Source organism: Lissotriton vulgaris, chromosome 1_1 (genome assembly GCF_964263255.1).
Source record: "Lissotriton vulgaris chromosome 1_1, aLisVul1.2, whole genome shotgun sequence".
Classification (NCBI taxonomy): domain Eukaryota; kingdom Metazoa; phylum Chordata; class Amphibia; order Caudata; family Salamandridae; genus Lissotriton; species Lissotriton vulgaris.
The window spans coordinates 1,962,631,173-1,962,650,775 of record NC_141685.1 but is presented as its reverse complement, the minus strand read 5'-3'; the positions used below and the strand labels follow the sequence as shown (position 1 = coordinate 1,962,650,775).

Sequence of the window (19,603 nt, the reverse complement as noted above, 5' to 3'; positions counted from 1 at the left end):
GCTACAGAGGTTACGACGCAACATAGCTAGCTAGAAGGAGCTCCCGCCCTCGATGCTGGGGAGAGCCGCCCTTTTTAAGATGATGGTGCTGCCACATCCTCTATATGCTCTGCAGAATTCCCCCGATGTGGTCCCAGTAGAGTACATCAAGGAGATTGAGAGACTGCAGCGACAGTTACTGTGGGAAAACAGGCCCCCTATAGCGCTGAATAAATTGGTCCTGCCCTGGTATGACGGGGGAAATCGGGCTACCAGACCTTAAGAAGTATTACTGGGCTGCGCACTTGGCAGCCATCAATCAAGGTACTTATTTGAGTCCCAACTACCCCGGATATGCCATGGACCAGTGGCAATTACCTGGGTTGACCTATGACAGAGCCCTCTACTCCAATTCCCGCAAATTCCAACTTATGGGACCAACAAAACACCTGGTCCAAATCTGGCATGCATCGACCAAAAGTCTGGGATGGAGGCGGAAACTTACACTGGTAACACCGCTTTGGGACTTGGAGCAGCTGGGAACTCTGAGAACCTTGAAGGGGTTTCACAACTGGGATCTCATCGGGATCTTGAGAATTGGAGACCTGAGGAAGAAGGGTGGTATTCCCACCTTTGAGGTGCTTCAAAAGGAATACAAATTAGCCAACTCCGAGTACTTTGGGTACCTACAAATCTGGCACGCATTGAAGACACATGTGGAGACAGGCTCCTCCCCTCCAGAGGCCTCCCCCTTTATTAGACAGGTTACTAGATGGACACCTTCCTAAAAAAATGATCTCTCTGACTTATAAAAAGTTGATAAACACCTGTCCATATCCCCTGGTACAGACGAGGGGACATTGGGTGGGTGACTGGCTCGAGCTGGATGAGGAAGAATGGCAGGTGGCAGTGGCTTTCCCGCGGGAAGTGGCCATCTCTGCAAGGCTACATCTTGACCAGCTCAAAAAATACTTCACAGAGTATACGTTACGGGGCCCTGTCTGGTCCATATGGGGCGGGCAGAGGGGGGAGAGTGCAGAAGGAATTGTAACTAACTGGGTACTTTCATGCACATAATATGGGAGTGTGAGCACATACAACGATACTGGTGCAGAGTGCATGAAGTAATGAGTGAGGTGCTTGAAATGACTGTCCGTCCTGAAGCAAAGAGGCGCCTTCTGAATGTATGGGAGCCCACAGATCTATCCAGTAAAGACAAGCTGTGCGCCACATTGGGTTTTGCGATAGCCAAGCAAAAGATAGCACAGATGTGGGGAGCTACATCGCCACCTAACATAGCCCAGTGGAAAACAGACAAGAATTGGTGCATGTTTAGGGTGAAGACTGTATAAGCAGCAAAGAGCTGTCCCAAAAAATGCTTCGCAGTCTGGAACAAGGGGAATGTGCACAGAGGGAATATCTGTAGCTCTCCCGTGGTTCCCGCAACGGAAGAGTCTATGGACCCGTGAATGTGTAGATTAATAATGTTAGTGCTGTAGTAAACTAATTTAAACATGGGTAAATGGATTACTTCGCTTCCTCTCAAATTATATCTGTAAAGTTGAATGGTATTGACTTAATAAAAGGAATTTATAAAAAGAAAAGAAAGTTGATCAGTGTGCTGAATTAGAAAACTTGACCTTAAAACGGTCTTGAATTCTACTCTTCAAACTTACCGTTCGACCCCTCACTCAACCACAGGCTAAAGCCCTGCAACCTTGATGTTTGGGAGAGCCATGATGACTTAGTTACCTCAATGGGCCAACAGTAGATCAAATACTGAGCAAGAAACCTGTATAAAAGCCTTGGATCGGAAAATTAAGGTCTATGCACACAGGCGCCGACATGCAAAGGGTGTTACTTACTTTTCCTAGATCAGATCAAGTGGTTGTTCGTCAGGCTAGAAAACAAAAAACTGATGCTCCATTCAATGCTTAAATGTATGTAGGTGGAAATTGCACTCGGTTAATCGATCGATTAATCGAAAGAAATCTTAGTCAAATCTTGGGGTTAGGCCACTTTTACCTTTCAATGCTTAGCCATTTCATGTTGCGACCAGCAAAAGGACAAATGTTGACTGCCTAACATCCTGGGAAGTCCATTATGCGAGATTATTCGCATTTCCAACATGTGGCTCGTCGCTCTTCAGGCACTGATGTCAATTTAGAGACTCAATCTAAAAGGACAATTGAAACCCCCCTGACTGCTGTTATTCCTACATCACCAACGCGGATCATGGGCACTTCTACTGCCTGCCCCCAGTTTCTGAAGACACTATTGGGAAGTGTGATCAGGGCGCTACGAAGACTCATCGAAGAGCTATGATTGTATATACATGTTATGTGAATGCAGGTTTAGAATGTTGAGTTCACAGTTACACACAGATGAATAAAGACGTGTTATACCAAACTCCATGTGCTACGTAGTCATTGGCGGGTGCCAAGGCTGGGGAGGACGCTACAAAACCTATATACTTCTGGTAAGTTAAAAGACATTGGGGAATTTGTTTGCTTGTTAAACACTATACTCAAAATTAGAACTGTATTATTTTGGTTTTCACACTAGACAGACACCAACTGTGGAGAAAAGAAAAAAATTAACAGGACAGATGCTTTTAATCTGTGAAGAAAAAAGAAAAATAGAAACTATTACCACATGGTGAGGTTTTTTTTGTTAACCAACCAATGAATATGATAAGTTCTAGGGTGTTATGAGGAAATTTCATTTAGGTATTAAATTGAGTAGGTTATAGTAGTATGGAGTTAATTTAAGGAGACTTAATAAAATCCTAATTCTTTGAACAACGATGATTTCACAATACTTGAGATTTATAGTAACCAAATCCTGGTGATTTAAAGAGAATCAATCTTTATTTGGGCAAGAGATAGTGCTTTATTTTTTATCATTAATTTTTGGTAGACAGCAAGTTCCTCTTGATCATTCTTACCTTACCTGTATTGATTCTGAACGGTTACATCTCATAAGAATTTTTACCTTATGGAGGCTTCTCACCGATGCATATAACTCCACTCTTTAGAAAAACAATGTTTTATGATTATGAGTAAATCTTGCCAACTGGGGAGAGGATGTGGCCTAACGGTTAGAGCAGTCAACCTCGAAGCTGGGGAACCGGGTTCGAGTTTCGGCAGGGACACTCAACATTCTGTGTTTGTGGGCAAATCATGTAATCTCCCCTTGCCTAACAAAAATGAATGTGTCCCTCTATAATGCAACTGGTGCTCATGTAAAGCACTCTGATACCTTTGGGTCTAGTTTGCGCTAATTAAAATGCCCCCCAAAAAAACTTAAAGCGATTCTACAATTTGTACATACAGATGATGCTCTTCTTACTGTTCATTCTTTGTAGGTGTAGAAAGCAAATGTCTTTTTCAATCAGACCTTTATCCACTTTGTTTGGGAATATAAAATTCCCGTAGCGTCATACATCAGATATCTTATGCGGGATAGTCTATCTGTGGGATTAATTCTATTAGGACAAATGCCAACTCAGTGATAAATTTGAATTAAATCTGTATGTTCCTTAACCCCTTGGACGCTGATGACGGAACCGCTCCGTCATCAGCTGCGGGTGCGCTGTGCTGATGACGGAGCGGTTCCGTCATGGCCCGCTCGGAACGCCTGCGTGGCGCAAATTCCGCGCCTGTGCTGAGCGTTCTATGGAGCGGGCGGGCCATGACGGAACCGCTCCGTCATGAGCACAGCTCAACCGAGGCTGGTGACGGAGCAGTTCCGTCACCAGCATGCGGCCGCCGCGCGGCCGCACCGACCCCTTAGCACTGCGGCGGAATAGCCACCATTGTGAAGGGGTTACGAAAAATGTGTATGCTAACGAGGAAGCGAATTATTGACACATAGATCACATGTATGAAATGGTTTGATTCTAAGCCAAACTGGACGTCACTGAAAAAATAATGAATGAGACATGAAGTAACATCGAAGTGAGAATCACCCTTTAAATTAACAGATATGTAATTTGCATACATATGTAACATTATACTGCATAGTTAAGAGAGGGTGCATTGTTACAAAGATTATTATAAATGATTTGATGTATGTTAAATCAATAAAGGCTTGTTTCTTTTCTCTTGGAAAAGGACCATACATCGGAAAAGATTAAATAAGGTTCTAAATGATTGAAATTCTGTGGAGTTGTTAAAATTGTACTGCAACAACTGAGGAGTAGAGTCGCACGTCATAAGCAATGTATGATTTAATTTATTGGAATTGACTCAGCATGAGAAAATTTCAATTTCACTTAGGCTCTCATGAAGATAATGGATTTTGATATCAAGCGTTTCTCAAGAGGTCAAAATATCATTATTTACTAATAATAGGTTGTATCAATGCACATATTTTTTTTAATTTGTGTGATCTCTGTGTTTTAGGAGATTTTTTAAATTCTTTTCAGTCTTGATAGAGAGGATTACCTTGAAACACGTGTTGACTGATTTTGGTATTAAGTTTGTTTGAACATTGCACGGAATCAATATAACCAGAGTGGATGTGTGAATGAAGGAACTACTGTTCTTTAATGAAACTTCATAGTATGACATATTTGGTCTGTATGGAGTACAACCTCCCAATAGGATACTACACCTTTGATATTGGCACCAATTTTGCCGCCTCGGACGTAATGGGTAACAAAGGCAGTGGCAGGCATCACGGTTTCGACCGCTGATGAGCCCAAAGTGATCCATGGAGGAAGGAATGTCTCATTTTCATTGTTTTATTTCCACTGAAACATATTTGGAAGGACTGTGCTGCACAGGAGAATTGCACTGCATATGTATTTGTGACAGGTGCCAAGTAAAGTATTAGGTAGAATAACATTTATAAGTCAGACATTGTCTTTAGGCATTCTGGTAAGAGTAGGCTAAGTTTGCAACATTCTCCCACAACATAAAACAAGGTGAATGGAAGTTAGAGATACAGGGAGAATTCCATAAAATTGTAACATTTGGAGACAGTGACTCTGCAGTTAAAAACAATCTAGTTAAATTGTGCTTTACCTTCAATTGTAATGTTTTTCAGCAGGACAGGTTTCACCACTTGTGAACCCATAAGAATACCAGTTGTTCTCCAGTACAAAATGTTGGTCCCTGTTTTTAAAGGTACCTACAAAAGACACAAAAATACTAATAAACCACAACATCCTAAACCATGAGGCTCTGTAGGTTTAATGCACAAATACAGAGCCATAAAATATTTTTCATCTCGTAGAAATTACATCATAATCAAAGCCTTTGTAGTGCTTCACAATTTCCCACTGTGTAGTTAGTAACCTCTTCATGTATACTAAAGCACAACCATGACATTTAAAATGCAGTCAGGGGGGCATGGCCAAGATGGCGACCTAGGCGGACGTGCCTTGAGGAGGTTCCTTGCTCCGGGCTCTCTCCTCCAGCCTAACCGGGTTCAAAGTGCCCCCCAGAACCATTTTTTGGGGGCCGCAACAGCAGCAGAGCTGAGGGGCTGACCTTGGAAGAGTTACCGGAGAGCCGCCCGTCAGCTGACTCACCTTCCTTGTGTCCCGTAATGGTGGCCATGTAGCGGCAGATATCAGAGACCGGCGGCCGTCTGCACCCTGCATCACCATCCAGCCGCCCGACTCTACTCTGTCCTGTCCCGTGCTCGGCTGGGCCCTGTCCCCCGCTCTGCTGGCTGGGGACAAGCCGGGCCCTTCGTTGCTTGGGCGGTAGAGACCCGCCGCGGACGCCGGAGGGGGCGTCATAGTCCCGGAGCGGCCCGGACGAAAATCGAGGGCGGGGCCGCGGGGCCATGCCTGGCACCAGGAAGTGCCCTTGAACAGAGGTGCAGTTGGGAGCCTCCTAAGTACCGAGGATCACCGGCACAGAAGCATAGGGCGTGCAGCACAGAGGGACGTGCCGAACAACGTGGAGGACTGTGGGGCCAATGTCGGGCGCAAGGTTAATAAAATGGCACCGTTGCTGGGGACCCGACTCTGAGGCCATCGCGGGACCCCCACCTAATCTACAGGAGAGCCGGCTTCCCCCTCCCCGCCTTACTGGATCGCGCCGGACCATTGTTCGCCTGGGGGGGGGCCCCGCCTCTTGGGTGGCGGTCCACCGGTGCGGCCCTGTCACGGGCACCGACAGCGGGAGAATCGAGGCCGGGGACGGAGGCCTAGCACCACGAGGCTCCCACAGCAGCAGACTCCGTAGCAGGTGAGCGGCGAGGGGGGTGGAACAACTCCAACAAGAACTGATCTGTCTCAAGGAGCAACAGGTGGACCGCCAAGCCCATGCAGAGGATCTTGAAAACAGATCACGTAGAAACAAAGTACGGGTCTGGGGGGTTCCGCCGTCCGCAGAAGGAACAGACGTAGCACACTTCTGAAGGGTTTGTTCAGGGACATCCTGGGTGCTGGCCTGGAACTGGGCATTCGGATCGACAGGGCGCACAGTGGGCCCGACGCGGCGGTGCACTGCCCCTCGATTTTTTGCCGGATTTCCCCCTAAAGGAAAGGATCCTCAGGGAAGCTAGACTGAAAAAACCCCTACTATTCCAGGACCTCTCCATCATCACTCTCCAGAAGCGGAAGGCGTTTAGGGGGGGTCACTTCCTTCCTCAGAGACAAAGGGGTAGCATACTCCTGGGGCCACCCCTTCAGACTGATATTTAAGTGGAACGGAGTGCTTTATCAGATGAGGTCCCTTCAGGAGACCTGCGACCTCTTGGGCCTCGCCCACACCGACCAGGGCCGCTCGCCACCCCGGTCCCAGCAGTCAAGAGATGGCGGATGGCAAAGGGTGCGCAGACGACGAACCTCGACAGCGACGAGCTTGAAACCGGACTACCCTGTCACAAGAAAGAGAAGCTGCTGTGTCGGCGGTGCTCAAAGACACTTCTTCCACAGCCTGATTGAATTCTCAGCAGGGGACACACCATTTGCGATTCATAGCTGGCCGGGGTGCGGGGAGACCGGGGGGCTGCTTGTCGTTGAGGTTGCACTCTCCGGCAGATACTTTTTCCACATGTCTGCGAGGAGGGGTGACAGACATAGGACTTTGATTGTGTGTTGGGGGTATCCAGTTGGGGTTAGGGATGGGGGCTGGGGCATTTGGAAGGGCTGGGAAAGGGGGGTGGGGGCTAGGGAAGGCGGGAGGGGGACAGTTGGGGCTGGCAAAGGGGGTTGGGGATGGGGCAGGAACTGGTGTGTCACCTGGGAGGGGCCCTTGACAGGGCATCTAGTAGCGGCTGGGGATTTCGGGACAGCGCTGCCTTACCACACTCTGACTCTATGATGGACTCTACCATGAAGATAGTTACCCTCAATGTGAAAGGGCTCAACAATCCCATCAAGCGTAGAGCGATTCTGTCCTATCTAGAAAATTCTGGGGCTTCCATCTGTCTCATTCAGAAACACATTTGCTGTCTAAAGACTGGCATAGGATGCAATCCCCTGCCTTTCCTCACCAATATTATTCCTCTAACATGGATAAGAAGGGGGGGGTCGCCATACTGGTAGCAAGACATTTCCGGGGCTTGGTGGGGGAAAAGTTGGCGGAGGTCAGGGGTAGACTGCTAGCACTTACTATCAAGGTGGGGGGCATGACTTTAGTTGTGGGGTCTCTCTACGCTTCTAATACGGTCCAGGAATCCTTCCTTAAGGGTCCAGTGTCGGATGTCTTACTGAGTCAAGATAAGCATGTTCTTATTGGGGGGACCTCAATCTTGTTATGGACTCGGATCAGGATAGGTCGGGTCACCGCTATGGTATTACAGGGGCACTCTCACCAGAGGGGTGGGCTTGGCTGAGCCAAAGAGGGCTTCTGAATGTTTGGCGGGAGGCCCATCCCAAGAGTACACAATACACATTTTACTGACATGTACACCATACGTATGCTAGGCTGGACCATTTTATTAGTTCCTCTGGACTTTAACCACTGGAGGACAAAGTGGAAATCGTACCTGCCGCACTCTCGGACCACGATGCAATGTCACTCTTCCTCTCAGTCCCTCGTACACGCACAACTAAAGGCAAATGGAGGTTACGAGAATCCCTACTACACAAGGCAGGGGTGCATCAGTAGTTCAGTAAATGTATCACCAATTATCTCTTGACCAACGATCAACCTGACACAACTCTCCCCGTGCTTTGGGGGGCGCTTAAAGCCATAGTGCGGGGGGGACTGATAGCGCTTTCCGCAGCGGAAAACAAGGAGTGAGCGGAACAAAGGGATTTGCTCACGGCCAACGTCACAGAGCTTGAATGGGTTCATAGCCGCACAGGGGCCCCGAGGATCTGGTGCCAATTGAAAGCGGCTAGGGCACAACTTGCAGGCCTGGACCTGGACCGTGCGGAATTCGCGGACTTGCGGCTTAAACACACTTATTACGTGGGGGGTAACAAAACAGGGCGTCTCCTGGCGAGCAAACTTCGGGCCCGCACCCAGCAGGCTAAGATTACTACCATCAATGATGCCCGGGGCGAGAGGGTAACAACTGATGACATGATAGAGGACTCTTTTAGGGAGTACTACACGTCTCTTTATAGCAGGGACCCGACCGTTGACAGGACGGGCGAGGCCTACCTTAGCCAAGTGGCAAACATGGCCCTTAACTCTTCGGGGGCAGCGGCTCTGGACGCGCCTATCAGGATCGAGGAGGTCATTGGAGCGATATCTAGACTCAAAACGTTGAAATCCCCAGGGCCCGACGGCTTCTCTGCGGGTTTTTATAAGTCATTCTGGCCGCTCATAACGCCAATTTTAACTCGCCTTTTTAATTCTTTTCAGGGGCCAGGCACCATCCCACTGGATATGCTAGAAGCGGACATCATCGTGCTGCCCAAATCGGGGAAAGATGCTTCCCAATGTCCCGCTGTTAGAACCGGCTGTCTCTAGTTGGCAGAGGTATGCACTTCTGACAAATAGGGACACACCTTTTCTAGTCAGGGCAAGAGGATCACACCCTTTGATAACCCCTGCTCACCCCCTTGGTAGCTTGGCAGAGCTGACAGGCTTATCTCAGAGGCTGTGTGTTAAGCATTTATGACCACATACAGTAATAAAGTGAATACACTACAAATGGACACGACACGGTAGTATTATAAAAATAAGGATTTTTATATAAGGCTTAGCACAAGACCAAATAACGACAAAAATATACCACAATCTTAATAAATACTCTTGGAAGGAAAAATAATAGTTCAAGTGTAGTTTCTTCTTAGCACAAAATCTTGAGTATCTTGAGTTCTAGGCAACAATGTAACCCACACTGGAGTCACACGACGTCGAGGCAAAGTTAATCCAAAGGGTTCGGCGTCGACCGCGAAGAGCGCTACGTCGAGCCGGAGTCGCACAGACCCCCACAACACAGTACCTTGGAAAAGCAAAGCACACGATGAGCAGCGGCGTCAAGATGTCCGGCGTCGCGTCTTCGGAGCCGATCCGGCCTCGGAGTCTGGGCGACCTGCAGCGGCGTCGACAGATGTCAGGCAGGAGCAGCGCTCACGAGGCGAAGCAGGATACGGCGTCGGCGTCCATGTCGATGATGATGTTGCAAGAGTGAGCAGCGCTCACGGCGTCGAGAGGGCACGAAGTCGATGCGATCAGCAGCGGTGCAGACCTGGGGTCACTTGGAGCTGGAGCCGAACTCACTACTCACTGGCGTTGCTGCTGACGTCAATCGGGCCCGGCGGCCGGTGTCGAGGAAGCGGGACACTGGAGCCGTTACTCACGATGTCGAGCTGGATTCGGCGACGTCCGTCGGCGTCAAGATTGCTGGTTTCTTTCAGAGGTGCTGGATTCTCAAGTTCCAGCAACAAGCACTTTTAGTAGATGAAGTCCTTTAGCCCTGTGACTTCAACAGGAGGCTGGCACTCTTCCAGCCCTTGGAGATTTTCTTTAGCAAAGTTTGAGAGTACACACACAGTTCCTCTCTCCTGGTTCCTTGGCAAAAATAAAGAAGCACTGCAGGATTCCCCCAACAAACAGCACACTGGCAGAAGGGTAGGCAAGTCCTTGGATCAGCAGGCTTCTTGTCCTTGGTTCCGGTTTCCTTGTCAGAAGTGATCTAAATTCTTGGTTCAGGGGTCCTTCTCTTATACCCCTTTTTGGCTTTGATCCCTTTGTCCATGCAGGGGAATTTCCCCACATCCTGGGTCTGTTGTGGGTGTAGCCAGGCAGAGGCACCTGGCCTATTCACTGAGCAGGGCTGGGTCCTCAGACGCCCAGCAGGAGGTGGAGCCAGCATTGTCACTGGCAGGAGCAGAGCGATCGGCCTCCTGGTAGGAGCAGAGCGATCGGCCTCCTGGTAGGAGGTGGGGCCAGGATCGTCCATGGCAGGCACAGAGCCATCAGTCGCCTGGCAGGAGGTGGAGCCAGCATTGTATCAGGCAGGGCAGGCTATCAGGAACTACTCTCCCCCTACTCTCAATGCAAATGTCCCACTCATCCCACACTGACTCATTCAGACCTCTGGAGCCACCCAGCTCCTGTCACACACACACACCAAACCAGCAGAAACCAGAAATAGTTAGACAAGAAAATAGCCACTTTCTAAAAGTGCTATTTTCAAACCCAGAGTCCAAAAACCATCCACACAAACGGATGCGTTATTAAACCCCGAGTTCAGGGATACCAAACTCGACATTGCACCATGTTCCCCGAGCCAGCTAGGATTATAGCATTAATAATCCTGGCAGCCCATTCTAACTAATGGAGAGCAGGTTACCTCGCAATAGTGAAAAACGAATATGGCTGTAATTCACTATTAGGACATGCCAACTTGGTCAGGCCTGTCCTACCTTATACTTACAATGCACCCTGCCCGTGGGCCTACCATAGGGGTGACTAACATGAAGTTAAGGGAAGGTTTAGGGACTGGCAAGTAGGTGTACTTGCGCAGTCAGCGTGACAGCACTAGACTGCACGTAGGTCTAGCAATGGCAGACCTTTAGACATACTTTTACTAGGCCGCTCTTGTGGGTGGCACAACATGTGCTGCAAGCCCACGAGCAGCATTTGTATTTACAAGCCCTGCAACTCCTGGAGCACTAGACTAGGGACTGACAGTAAACCAAATAAGCCAAACATGGAATTCAATCAATACAGCAATTTTACATAGGGAGCACTTGCACTGGGCACTGATCAGCAGTGGCACAGTACTCAAAGCAGTATAGCAGCAAAAACATCGTAAACAGAGGAGGCAAACAGAAAAAAATGGAGGAGAAACTCAAGCCAATGATGTCAGGTCTAACACGTGTCCCCTCCAGCTGAAATGTGGGGAGAACTACCCTTGACCTAGGGAGTCCTCATCACTAAGGCGGAAAAATCTGGACAGACCATAAGCATTGGCGTGATCTGTACCAGGGCGGTGTTCCACCGTACAGTCCATCCCCTGTAGGGAAATGGACCACCTCAACAGTTTTGGATTCTCACCCCTCATCTGCATCAACCATCTGAGGGGCCTGTGGTCTGCCTGAACCCGGAAGTGAGTCCCAAACAGGTAGGGTCTTAGCTTCTTCAGCGCCCAGACCACAGCAAATGCTTCTCGCTCTATCGCACTCCACCTCTGTTCCCTGGGAAGTAACCTCCTACTGATGAAGGCTACGGGTAAGTCTTGGCCCTCTTCATTCACCTGAGCTAGAACAGCCCCGACCCCATGCTCTGAAGCGTCTGTCTGGACAACAAATTCTTTAGAAAAGTCGGGTGCCTGGAGTATAGGTGCTGTGCACATTGCAGTTTTCAGGGTGTCAAAGGCCGTTTGACAGGCGTCAGTCCAGATCACATTTCGTGGCTGCTTCCTGGAAGTCAGCGAAGTCAAGGGGTGCACAATGTTACCATAATCCTTGACAAACCTCCTGTAGTAACGCGTGAGACCTAAGAAGGCTCTCACCTGAGTTTTGGTTTCTGGCGGCGCCCAAGCCAGGATGGTATCAATCTAGGGTTGCAGGGGGGCCACCTTGCCGCTCCCTACTTGGTGCCCCAAGTACACCACAGAACCCTGCCCAATCTGGCACTTACTGGCTTTGATTGTGAGGCCTGCTCTGCGCAGGGCCAACAACACTTCCTGGAGGTGGCGCAAGTGTTCCTCCCAGCTGGCGCTGAACACTGCAATGTCGTCCAGGTAGGCGGCACTGAAATCCTCCAGTCCAGCCAAGACCTGGTTGACCAACCTCTGGAAGGTGGCAGGGGCATTCTTCATCCCAAAGGGCATCACCCGGAACTGGTAGAGCCCATCTGGTGTGGAGAATGCGTACCTCTCTTTTGCCCCATCAGTTAAGGCGATCTGCCAGTACCCAGACGTTAGATCAAACGTACTAAGGTACCGGGCAGCCCCCAACCGATCTATGAGCTCATCAGCTCTGGGGATGGGGTGCGCGTCAGTCTTGGTGACTGAATGGAGTCCTCGGTAATCCACACAGAACCGAAGTTCTGGTGAAGCACCAGGCGCTGCAGCCTTCGGGACCAAGACCACTGGGCTGGCCCAAGTACTGCTAGAGGACTCAACCACCCCTAAGGCAAACATTTTGGAGACCTCCTCCTTAATGTATGCTCTGACCTTGTCAGTCACCCTGTAAGCCTTGTGCTTGACAGGAGTGCTGTCCCCGGTGTCCACATCATGGACACACCAATGAGTGACACCAGGAATCAAGGAGAAAAGATCAGAAAATTGCCTCAACAGGTGGCGACAATCTTGCTGCTGTTCAAGGGTCAGTGTGTCAGAGAGGACCACACCATCCACTGACCCATCTTGCTCTTTTGCATACAGGAGGTCAGGAAGAGGCTCACTCTCCTCCTCCATTCCAGCATCTGTAGCTAGGAGCATGCCCACTTCGGACCTTTCTAAGTGGGGCTTCAAATGGTTGACATACAGGACCCTCAAGGGGTTCCTGGGAGATTTCAAGTCCACCAAGTAGGTGACATCGCTCTTCTTCTCCACAACCTTAAACGTACCAGTCCACCTGTCCTTGAGCGCACAAGGTTCCACAGGGGACATGACCCAAACTTCTTGACCAGGCTGAAGTTCGACCAGAGTGGCATTCCGGTCGTACCACCGCTTCATCTCTTCCTGGCTGTCCTCCAGATTTGCCTGAGCTAGATCTCTGAAGCGCCGAGTCTGGTTCCTAAAGGCCAGCATGTAACTGTATACATCCTGGGGAGGTTTCCTGGGAGACTGCTCCCAGCCTTCTTTGACCAGACTCAAAGGTCCTCTTACCGGGTGACCATACAAAAGCTCAAAGGGGCTGAACCCTAGAGACTTCTGCGGCACCTCTCGGTAAGCAAACAGCAGGCATGGCAAGAGGACGTCCCATTTACGCCTCATTGGTTCTTCAAGACCCATGATCATGCCTTTAAGGGTCCGGTTGAATCTCTCAACCAGCCCATTACCTTGAGGGTGGTAAGGAGTGGTGAACTTGTAGGTTACCCCACACTCCTTTCACAGAGACTTCATATAATTGGAAATGAAGTTGGTGCCCCGGTCTGACACCACCTCTCTGGGGAACCCCATGCGGGAGAAAATACCCATCAGTGCCCGTCCCACCACGGGGCCGTCACTGTTCGGAGAGGGATGGCTTCCGGGTACCGTGTGGCATGGTCCACCAAGACCAGGATGAACCTGTTGCCCAGGGCTGTCTTGGGGTCCAGGGGCCCAACAATGTCAATTCCCACCCGGTCAAAGGGGGTACTGACAACCGGAAAAGGTTGGAGGGGAGCCTTCTGCTTCCTTCCGCTTTTCCCACTTGCCTGGCAAGTGTGACGGATTTTACAATGGATGTCTACATCCCTTCTCATCTGGGACCAATAAAAATGGGTGACAAGCCTGTCATAGGTCTTGTCCTGCCCCAGATGTCCAGCTAACGGAACGTCATGAGCCAAACCCAGTAGGAAGGCTCTGAAGCGCTGGGGTACCACCAGCACACGGGCTGACCCAGGCTCAGCAGCCTTAGGCTCGCTATACAGGAGGTCGTTCTCCCAGTAGACAAAATGTGACCCTGACTGATCACCTGAGGTTTGGGCTGAGGCCTGCTGCCTCATACCCACAAGAGAAGGGCACACTTTCTGTTCTGCAACACATTCCTCCCTGGAGGGACCACTATCCTGCTGCCAGTGGGTCAGCTCGGGCAAGTCTCCCAGTTCAGCAACTTGTTCTCCTATGGGCTCCAGGCATCCCCCTCAGGGTCTGCCTCCTCCTGGACCACGGGAACTATGGGGGCCGATTTCCCGCGCCTCCTGCCTCTTCTCTTCACAGCTGGGTCCTGGGCCATACTTTCAGGCTCCGGGACCCCATCAACACCCTTACTTGCTGACATGGATCGAGTGGTTACACACACCCACTCTGGCACACCCAACATTTTCAAATGTGTCTCCCTCTCCACCTTAGCCCAAGGGGAGTCTTCCAAATCATTGCCCAGGAGACAATCAACAGGCATGGCGGGCCTCACAGCAACCTGAAGAGTACCTGAAACTCCCCCCCATTCAAAGGGAACCTGAGCTACCTCACACTCTTTCTGGGAGTTGTCAGCAGCTATCTCAGGGTAGAATGCGTGCGGAACCACCTGCTCTCTGGACACCAAGTGACACTTGACAGCGGTCACACTCGCTCCGGTGTCTGAGAGCTTTCACTCTATGGCCATTAATGGTCACCCACTGCCTATATTTATTAGTGTTACTAGGCAGAGGGGGTGGAGGGACCATTTCCATGTCTCCTAAAGAAACCAGGGACATCTCTGCGGGACCCCTCCCACCAGGGGCAACCATCTCCTCCCCTCCCAGGGCTACACTCGCCAACTGACGGGGGGGGTGCACGTGGTGGTGCACTAGAGTCCCTCATGGGACACTGGGGATCATAAAAACGATGTCCCACCTGCTTACAAACATAGCAGGTCATTGGGCCCCTATGAACAGGTTTACCTGTTGGGGCCCCTGGCTTCTTCACAGGGGGAGGCTGGGAACCTTTGCCTTGGTTCCCTTGGGGATTACTTTGGGGCCCTTTCTGGGACTCCTTTTGTTTACCCTTGTCCCCCCCACTCTTCTGCTGGGGACACTGCCCACCTTTGGCTGAGTCTCCCACTGGACCCTTGTGAACCCTGGTACTGACCCAGCGGTCCGCCTCCTCAGCAAGTTTTCTAGGGTTAGATATCTTGCTATCAATAAGGTGCTGGCGCAGCTCTGGAAAACAGTTATTAGACAAATGCTCGCAAGCAAACAAATCATAAAGAGCTTCATAACTTTCCACTTTGCTGCCCTTTACCCAACCATCCATGGCTCTGCAAAAAAATGACACATTCAACCCATGTCGTACTAGGCAATTTCTTACATTCTCTAAAAGCTTGTCTGTCCTTTTCTGGGGTTAGGCCATACCTCAACATTAAAGCATCTTTCATATGAGCATAAGACATCCTATCCTCAACAGGCATGTCTAACAGGGTATCTCTCCGCTCATTCACAAAGCGACCCCACAACCCCGCTCCTCAATCCTTCTCAGGGACCCGGTAAGCCAACAATGCTAACTCATATGCTTTAAACCATTGACCAATATCTTCATTCTTATGATAATCTTTGATCACATCTTTGGGAAAATAAAACCTACTTTCTGCAGGCACAGATGGAATGCTGCCACCAGAGGGATTCAAGTCTAAATCTTTAGCTTTGAGCTCTAGCTCCCTCAACCTTGTGTCACGCTCCAAAGCTAACTTTTCTCTTTCAAACTCCAACCTTTTGATCTCCAAATCAGCTTCTCTCCTACCTCTTGCATTTTCTAACTCCAAATGCCCATTTATCTTAAGTTTTGCCATTTCCATGTTGTATGCTCGCTCCTTCTCCCTTTCTTCTCTTTCTTCAGGAGAAAGACCTTTAGAGGAAACACTGCTACCGGGAGAGGACACGGCTCCATTCACTGGCACCTCCTCATCCCCTTCCCCTGGCGGTACCACCACCGCATCAGAGGGATCTCTGGACTCTAACCAGGCTTCCAATGCTTTGATAACTTCCGGTTTGTTTCTGCAGCTCTTGGTAGGAACTTTGAACTGCTTGCAATAATGGTCTAATTGCTTTCTGTTGTAATCAGCATCTTACTTCTATCAAATTCCTCCACAACAACAGGGGTAGTGACTCCGGCGTCACTCATGGTCAAAACTGGCAGTGTTCAAAAAATCAGGCTTCAGAAAAGCGGAGAACAAAAATAGAATCCTCCCAAAATAGATTGTGGCTGCGCTATGGTCTGATTTCACTATGTAGCACACACTAATCACTGCACATGGGTCATAAATGAAAGGTTCAAATTCTCACCGCAGCGTCCAATGTTAGAACCGGCTGTCTCTAGTTGGCAGAGGTATGCACTTCTGACAAATAGGGACACACTTTTTCTAGTCAGGGCAAGGGGATCACACCCTTTGATAACACCTGCTCACCCCCTTGGTAGCTTGGCAGAGCAGACAGGCTTATCTCAGAGGCTGTGTGTTAAGCATTTATGACCACATACAGTAATAAAGTGAATACACTACAAATGGACACGACACAGTAGTATTATAAAAATAAGGATTTTTATATAAGGCTTAGCACAAGACCAAATAACGACAAAAATATACCACAATCTTAATAAATACTCTTGGAAGGAAAAATAATAGTTCAAGTGTAGTTTCTTCTTAGCACAAAGTCTTGAGTATCAAAAGCAACTCTTCTTCTTTAAAACACAGTTCTTGGCAACAATGTAACCCACACTGGAGTCACACGACGTCGAGGCAAAGTTAATCCAAAGGGTTCGGCGTCGACCGCGAGGAGCGCTACGTCGATCCCGGAGTCGCACAGACCCTCACAACACAGTACCTTGGAAAAGCGAAGCACGCGATGATCAGCGGCGTCGAGATGTCCGGCGTCGCGTCTTCGGCGTCGATCCGGCCTCGGAGTCTGGGCGACCTGCAGCGGCATCGACAGATGTCAGGCAGGAGCAGCGCTCACGAGGCGAAGCAGGATACGGCGTCGGCGTCGATGTCTTTGATGATGTTGCAAGAGTGAGCAGCGCTCACGGCGTCGAGAGGGCACGAAGTCGATGCGATCAGCAGCGGTGCAGACCTGGGGTCACTTGGAGCTGGAGCCGAACTCACTACTCACTGGCGTTGCTGCTGGCGTCGATCGGGCCCGGCGTCGAGGAAGCGGGACACTGGAGCCGTTACTCACGATGTCGAGCTGGATTCGGCGACGTCCGTCGGCGTCGAGATTGCTGGTTTCTTTCAGAGGTGCTGGATTCTCAAGGTCCAGCAACAAGCACTTTTAGTAGATGAAGTCCTTTAGCCCTGTGACTTCAACAGGAGGCTGGCACTCTTCCAGCCCTTGGAGATTTTCCTTAGCAAAGTTTGAGTGAAAACCGAGCCATTGCCAGCCAGGTTTCACAGGAAAGCAGTGTAGGCCAAAGTGGGGCGGCAGTGGAACAAAATGTAATCAAAAGCCAGCTAAAAGATGCCTTGGAAAAAAACCAACAGTGGCTTGAATATGACCGACAGCATGAGGCTTACGTTAAGGGATTAGTGTCCGGAATATATGACTTGGAGTAGCAGCTTGAGACGGCCAACCAAACACTCCAACATAAATCCAAAGAAAACAGTTCAGATGATCAGAAACTGGACGAACAACAAAAGTACTATGACCAGCGCTTGATGACAGCAAAAAAAGACCTCGAAGAAGAAAGAAAGAAGACTTTCAGCTGCAATTTGATATTACTGAATTAAAAAATAAATATGATGACAAAAGTCGGGAAATGGCGCATTTAAATAAGAACATCAGCAGAGAGAAAAGTGTATGGCAGAAAAAGTGCAGAGGTTGAAGTCCGAAGTAGAAATAACCAAACAAAAACTTTTAGAGGAAAAGGAACGATATGATGCCCTTTCATCTCAGGCTGAAGTTCTTCAGAAATGTTTATCGAAACAACAAGAAGAAAATAAGTGGATCACCTTTCTGAAGCAACGGGTTGTGAGACCCGGAGAGGGGGATCCTTGCCGCGGAAGTAGCAGAGACTTCGTGCCACCGGGGGGGGGGCCTCCAACCCCTCCTCTCTCCCAGCGTCGAGTGTGCCGAATGACGATCACCAGGACCTAGACTAGCAATCGCCCCCAGGATCTGGAGAGGAACACCCGGTGGACCCAACTTCACAGTGTGTGCACCCGGGGACACGTACATCCTATTGAGGCCAGAGTTGGCGGGATCCCCCCAGAGGAGTGTGCGGACGTAGAACATATTCGGGGACATCCAAAGATGGAGAGGGAAGAAGCACACACTGCCAGAGGAGCCCCCGACCCTCAGACACCCACGGAAAGGAGGCCGAATAGCGGTGGGTGGATCCCGCAAAGGGACTGCTGAGCATGGACGAGCTGGGCCCGGAGCATGGACGAGCTGGGCCCGGAGTAAGGTCGGGCACGGTATTATTTTTCCCCTCCACCTCCCCTCCTGCACCTCCGTTCTGCGCTGAAGGAGAGACCTAAGGCCATGGTGCGGCACAATGAGGGGATGTGTGCAGACGCACGTTTGTGTGTGCACGCCTGTGCATGTATGAAAAACTATGTTCACATTTATGTGTGCTTCTGCATGTCTGTGCGTGTGATGGTGTGGACATGTATTTGGGTGTTTTTGTATTAGAGCATCTGATTCTATGTGTGGTTGTGTTTGTGCGAGCATATGTTTCTGTATGTGGGCTTATGTCTGTGCATGTGATGGTGTGTGCATGTATTTCAGTGTCTTTGTATTAGAGCATGAGATTGTACGTGTGCTTGTGCATGCAGATGTTTCTGTATGCGTGCTTGTATGCACCCTCTGTTCGCGTATGAGAGTGTGTGCGCACATTGGTGTGTGCTTGTGAATGTCTGTGCGTGTGATGGTGTGTGCATGTATTTATGTGTACGTCCTTGGGTATTTTTGTTCTGGAGCATGTGATTGTATGTGTGCCTTTGTTTTTGATAGCTTGTGTGTGTGTGCTTGTGTGTGTGTGTGTGTGTCTGTGTGTATGAGAGTTGGAACGCATTTGTGTGTGCTTGTGCATGTCTGTGCATTTGCCGATGTTTGCGTGTGCATTTACTTGGGTGTTACTGTATTAGTGCATGGGATTTTATGTGTGCTTGTGTTCTTGGATGTTTTCTGTCTATGTGCTTGTGTGTGTGCGTCAGTGCACATATGAGAGTGTTTGCTCACATTTGTGTGTCCTTGTGCATGTCTGTGCGTGTGATGGTGTGTGCACGCTGGATTTGTTATTCTCTGACGGCCGCAGGCCTGGATATTGTCTTTAACTGCCAGATGCCTGACCTTAGGATGGCCACCAATGTACCATTGTACAGTACAGTCCCCTGCCTGACCCCAAGATGGCTTCCATAGTGGCCCCCTACACGTTGTTTTACTTCCCTAGGACAACAATTAGACATTGACCAGACCTTGAACCTATTCCCTAACCGGCCTACAAATCAGAACTTGGAACCTGCTAAACTTACCCCAGACTGTGGAGACCTAGCGATTTGGCTGATGCCTGGTGGAGCTACCATATAGCTAAAGAGGAGATGGGTTGTGGACCCCCCCGCACCCCACCTGCCGACACCTACCCAGCCAGACCTTTGGCAGATTTTCCCCTCGTCTCTACGTCCTATCTTCCTCCT

General features: G+C 49.6%; 1 protein-coding gene across 1 annotated transcript in view; it reads right to left on the bottom strand.

Annotated features, from left to right (window-relative positions):
• The window catches only part of ELAPOR2 (endosome-lysosome associated apoptosis and autophagy regulator family member 2), a 407,006-nt gene that overhangs the window by 164,966 nt on the left and 222,437 nt on the right, over window positions 1-19,603 (bottom strand). Inside the window, exon 6 of the mRNA XM_086919742.1 lies at window positions 5,010-5,115. Coding sequence (XP_086775868.1) covers window positions 5,010-5,115 — 106 coding nt within the window. The remainder of the gene's footprint in view (window positions 1-5,009; window positions 5,116-19,603) is intronic.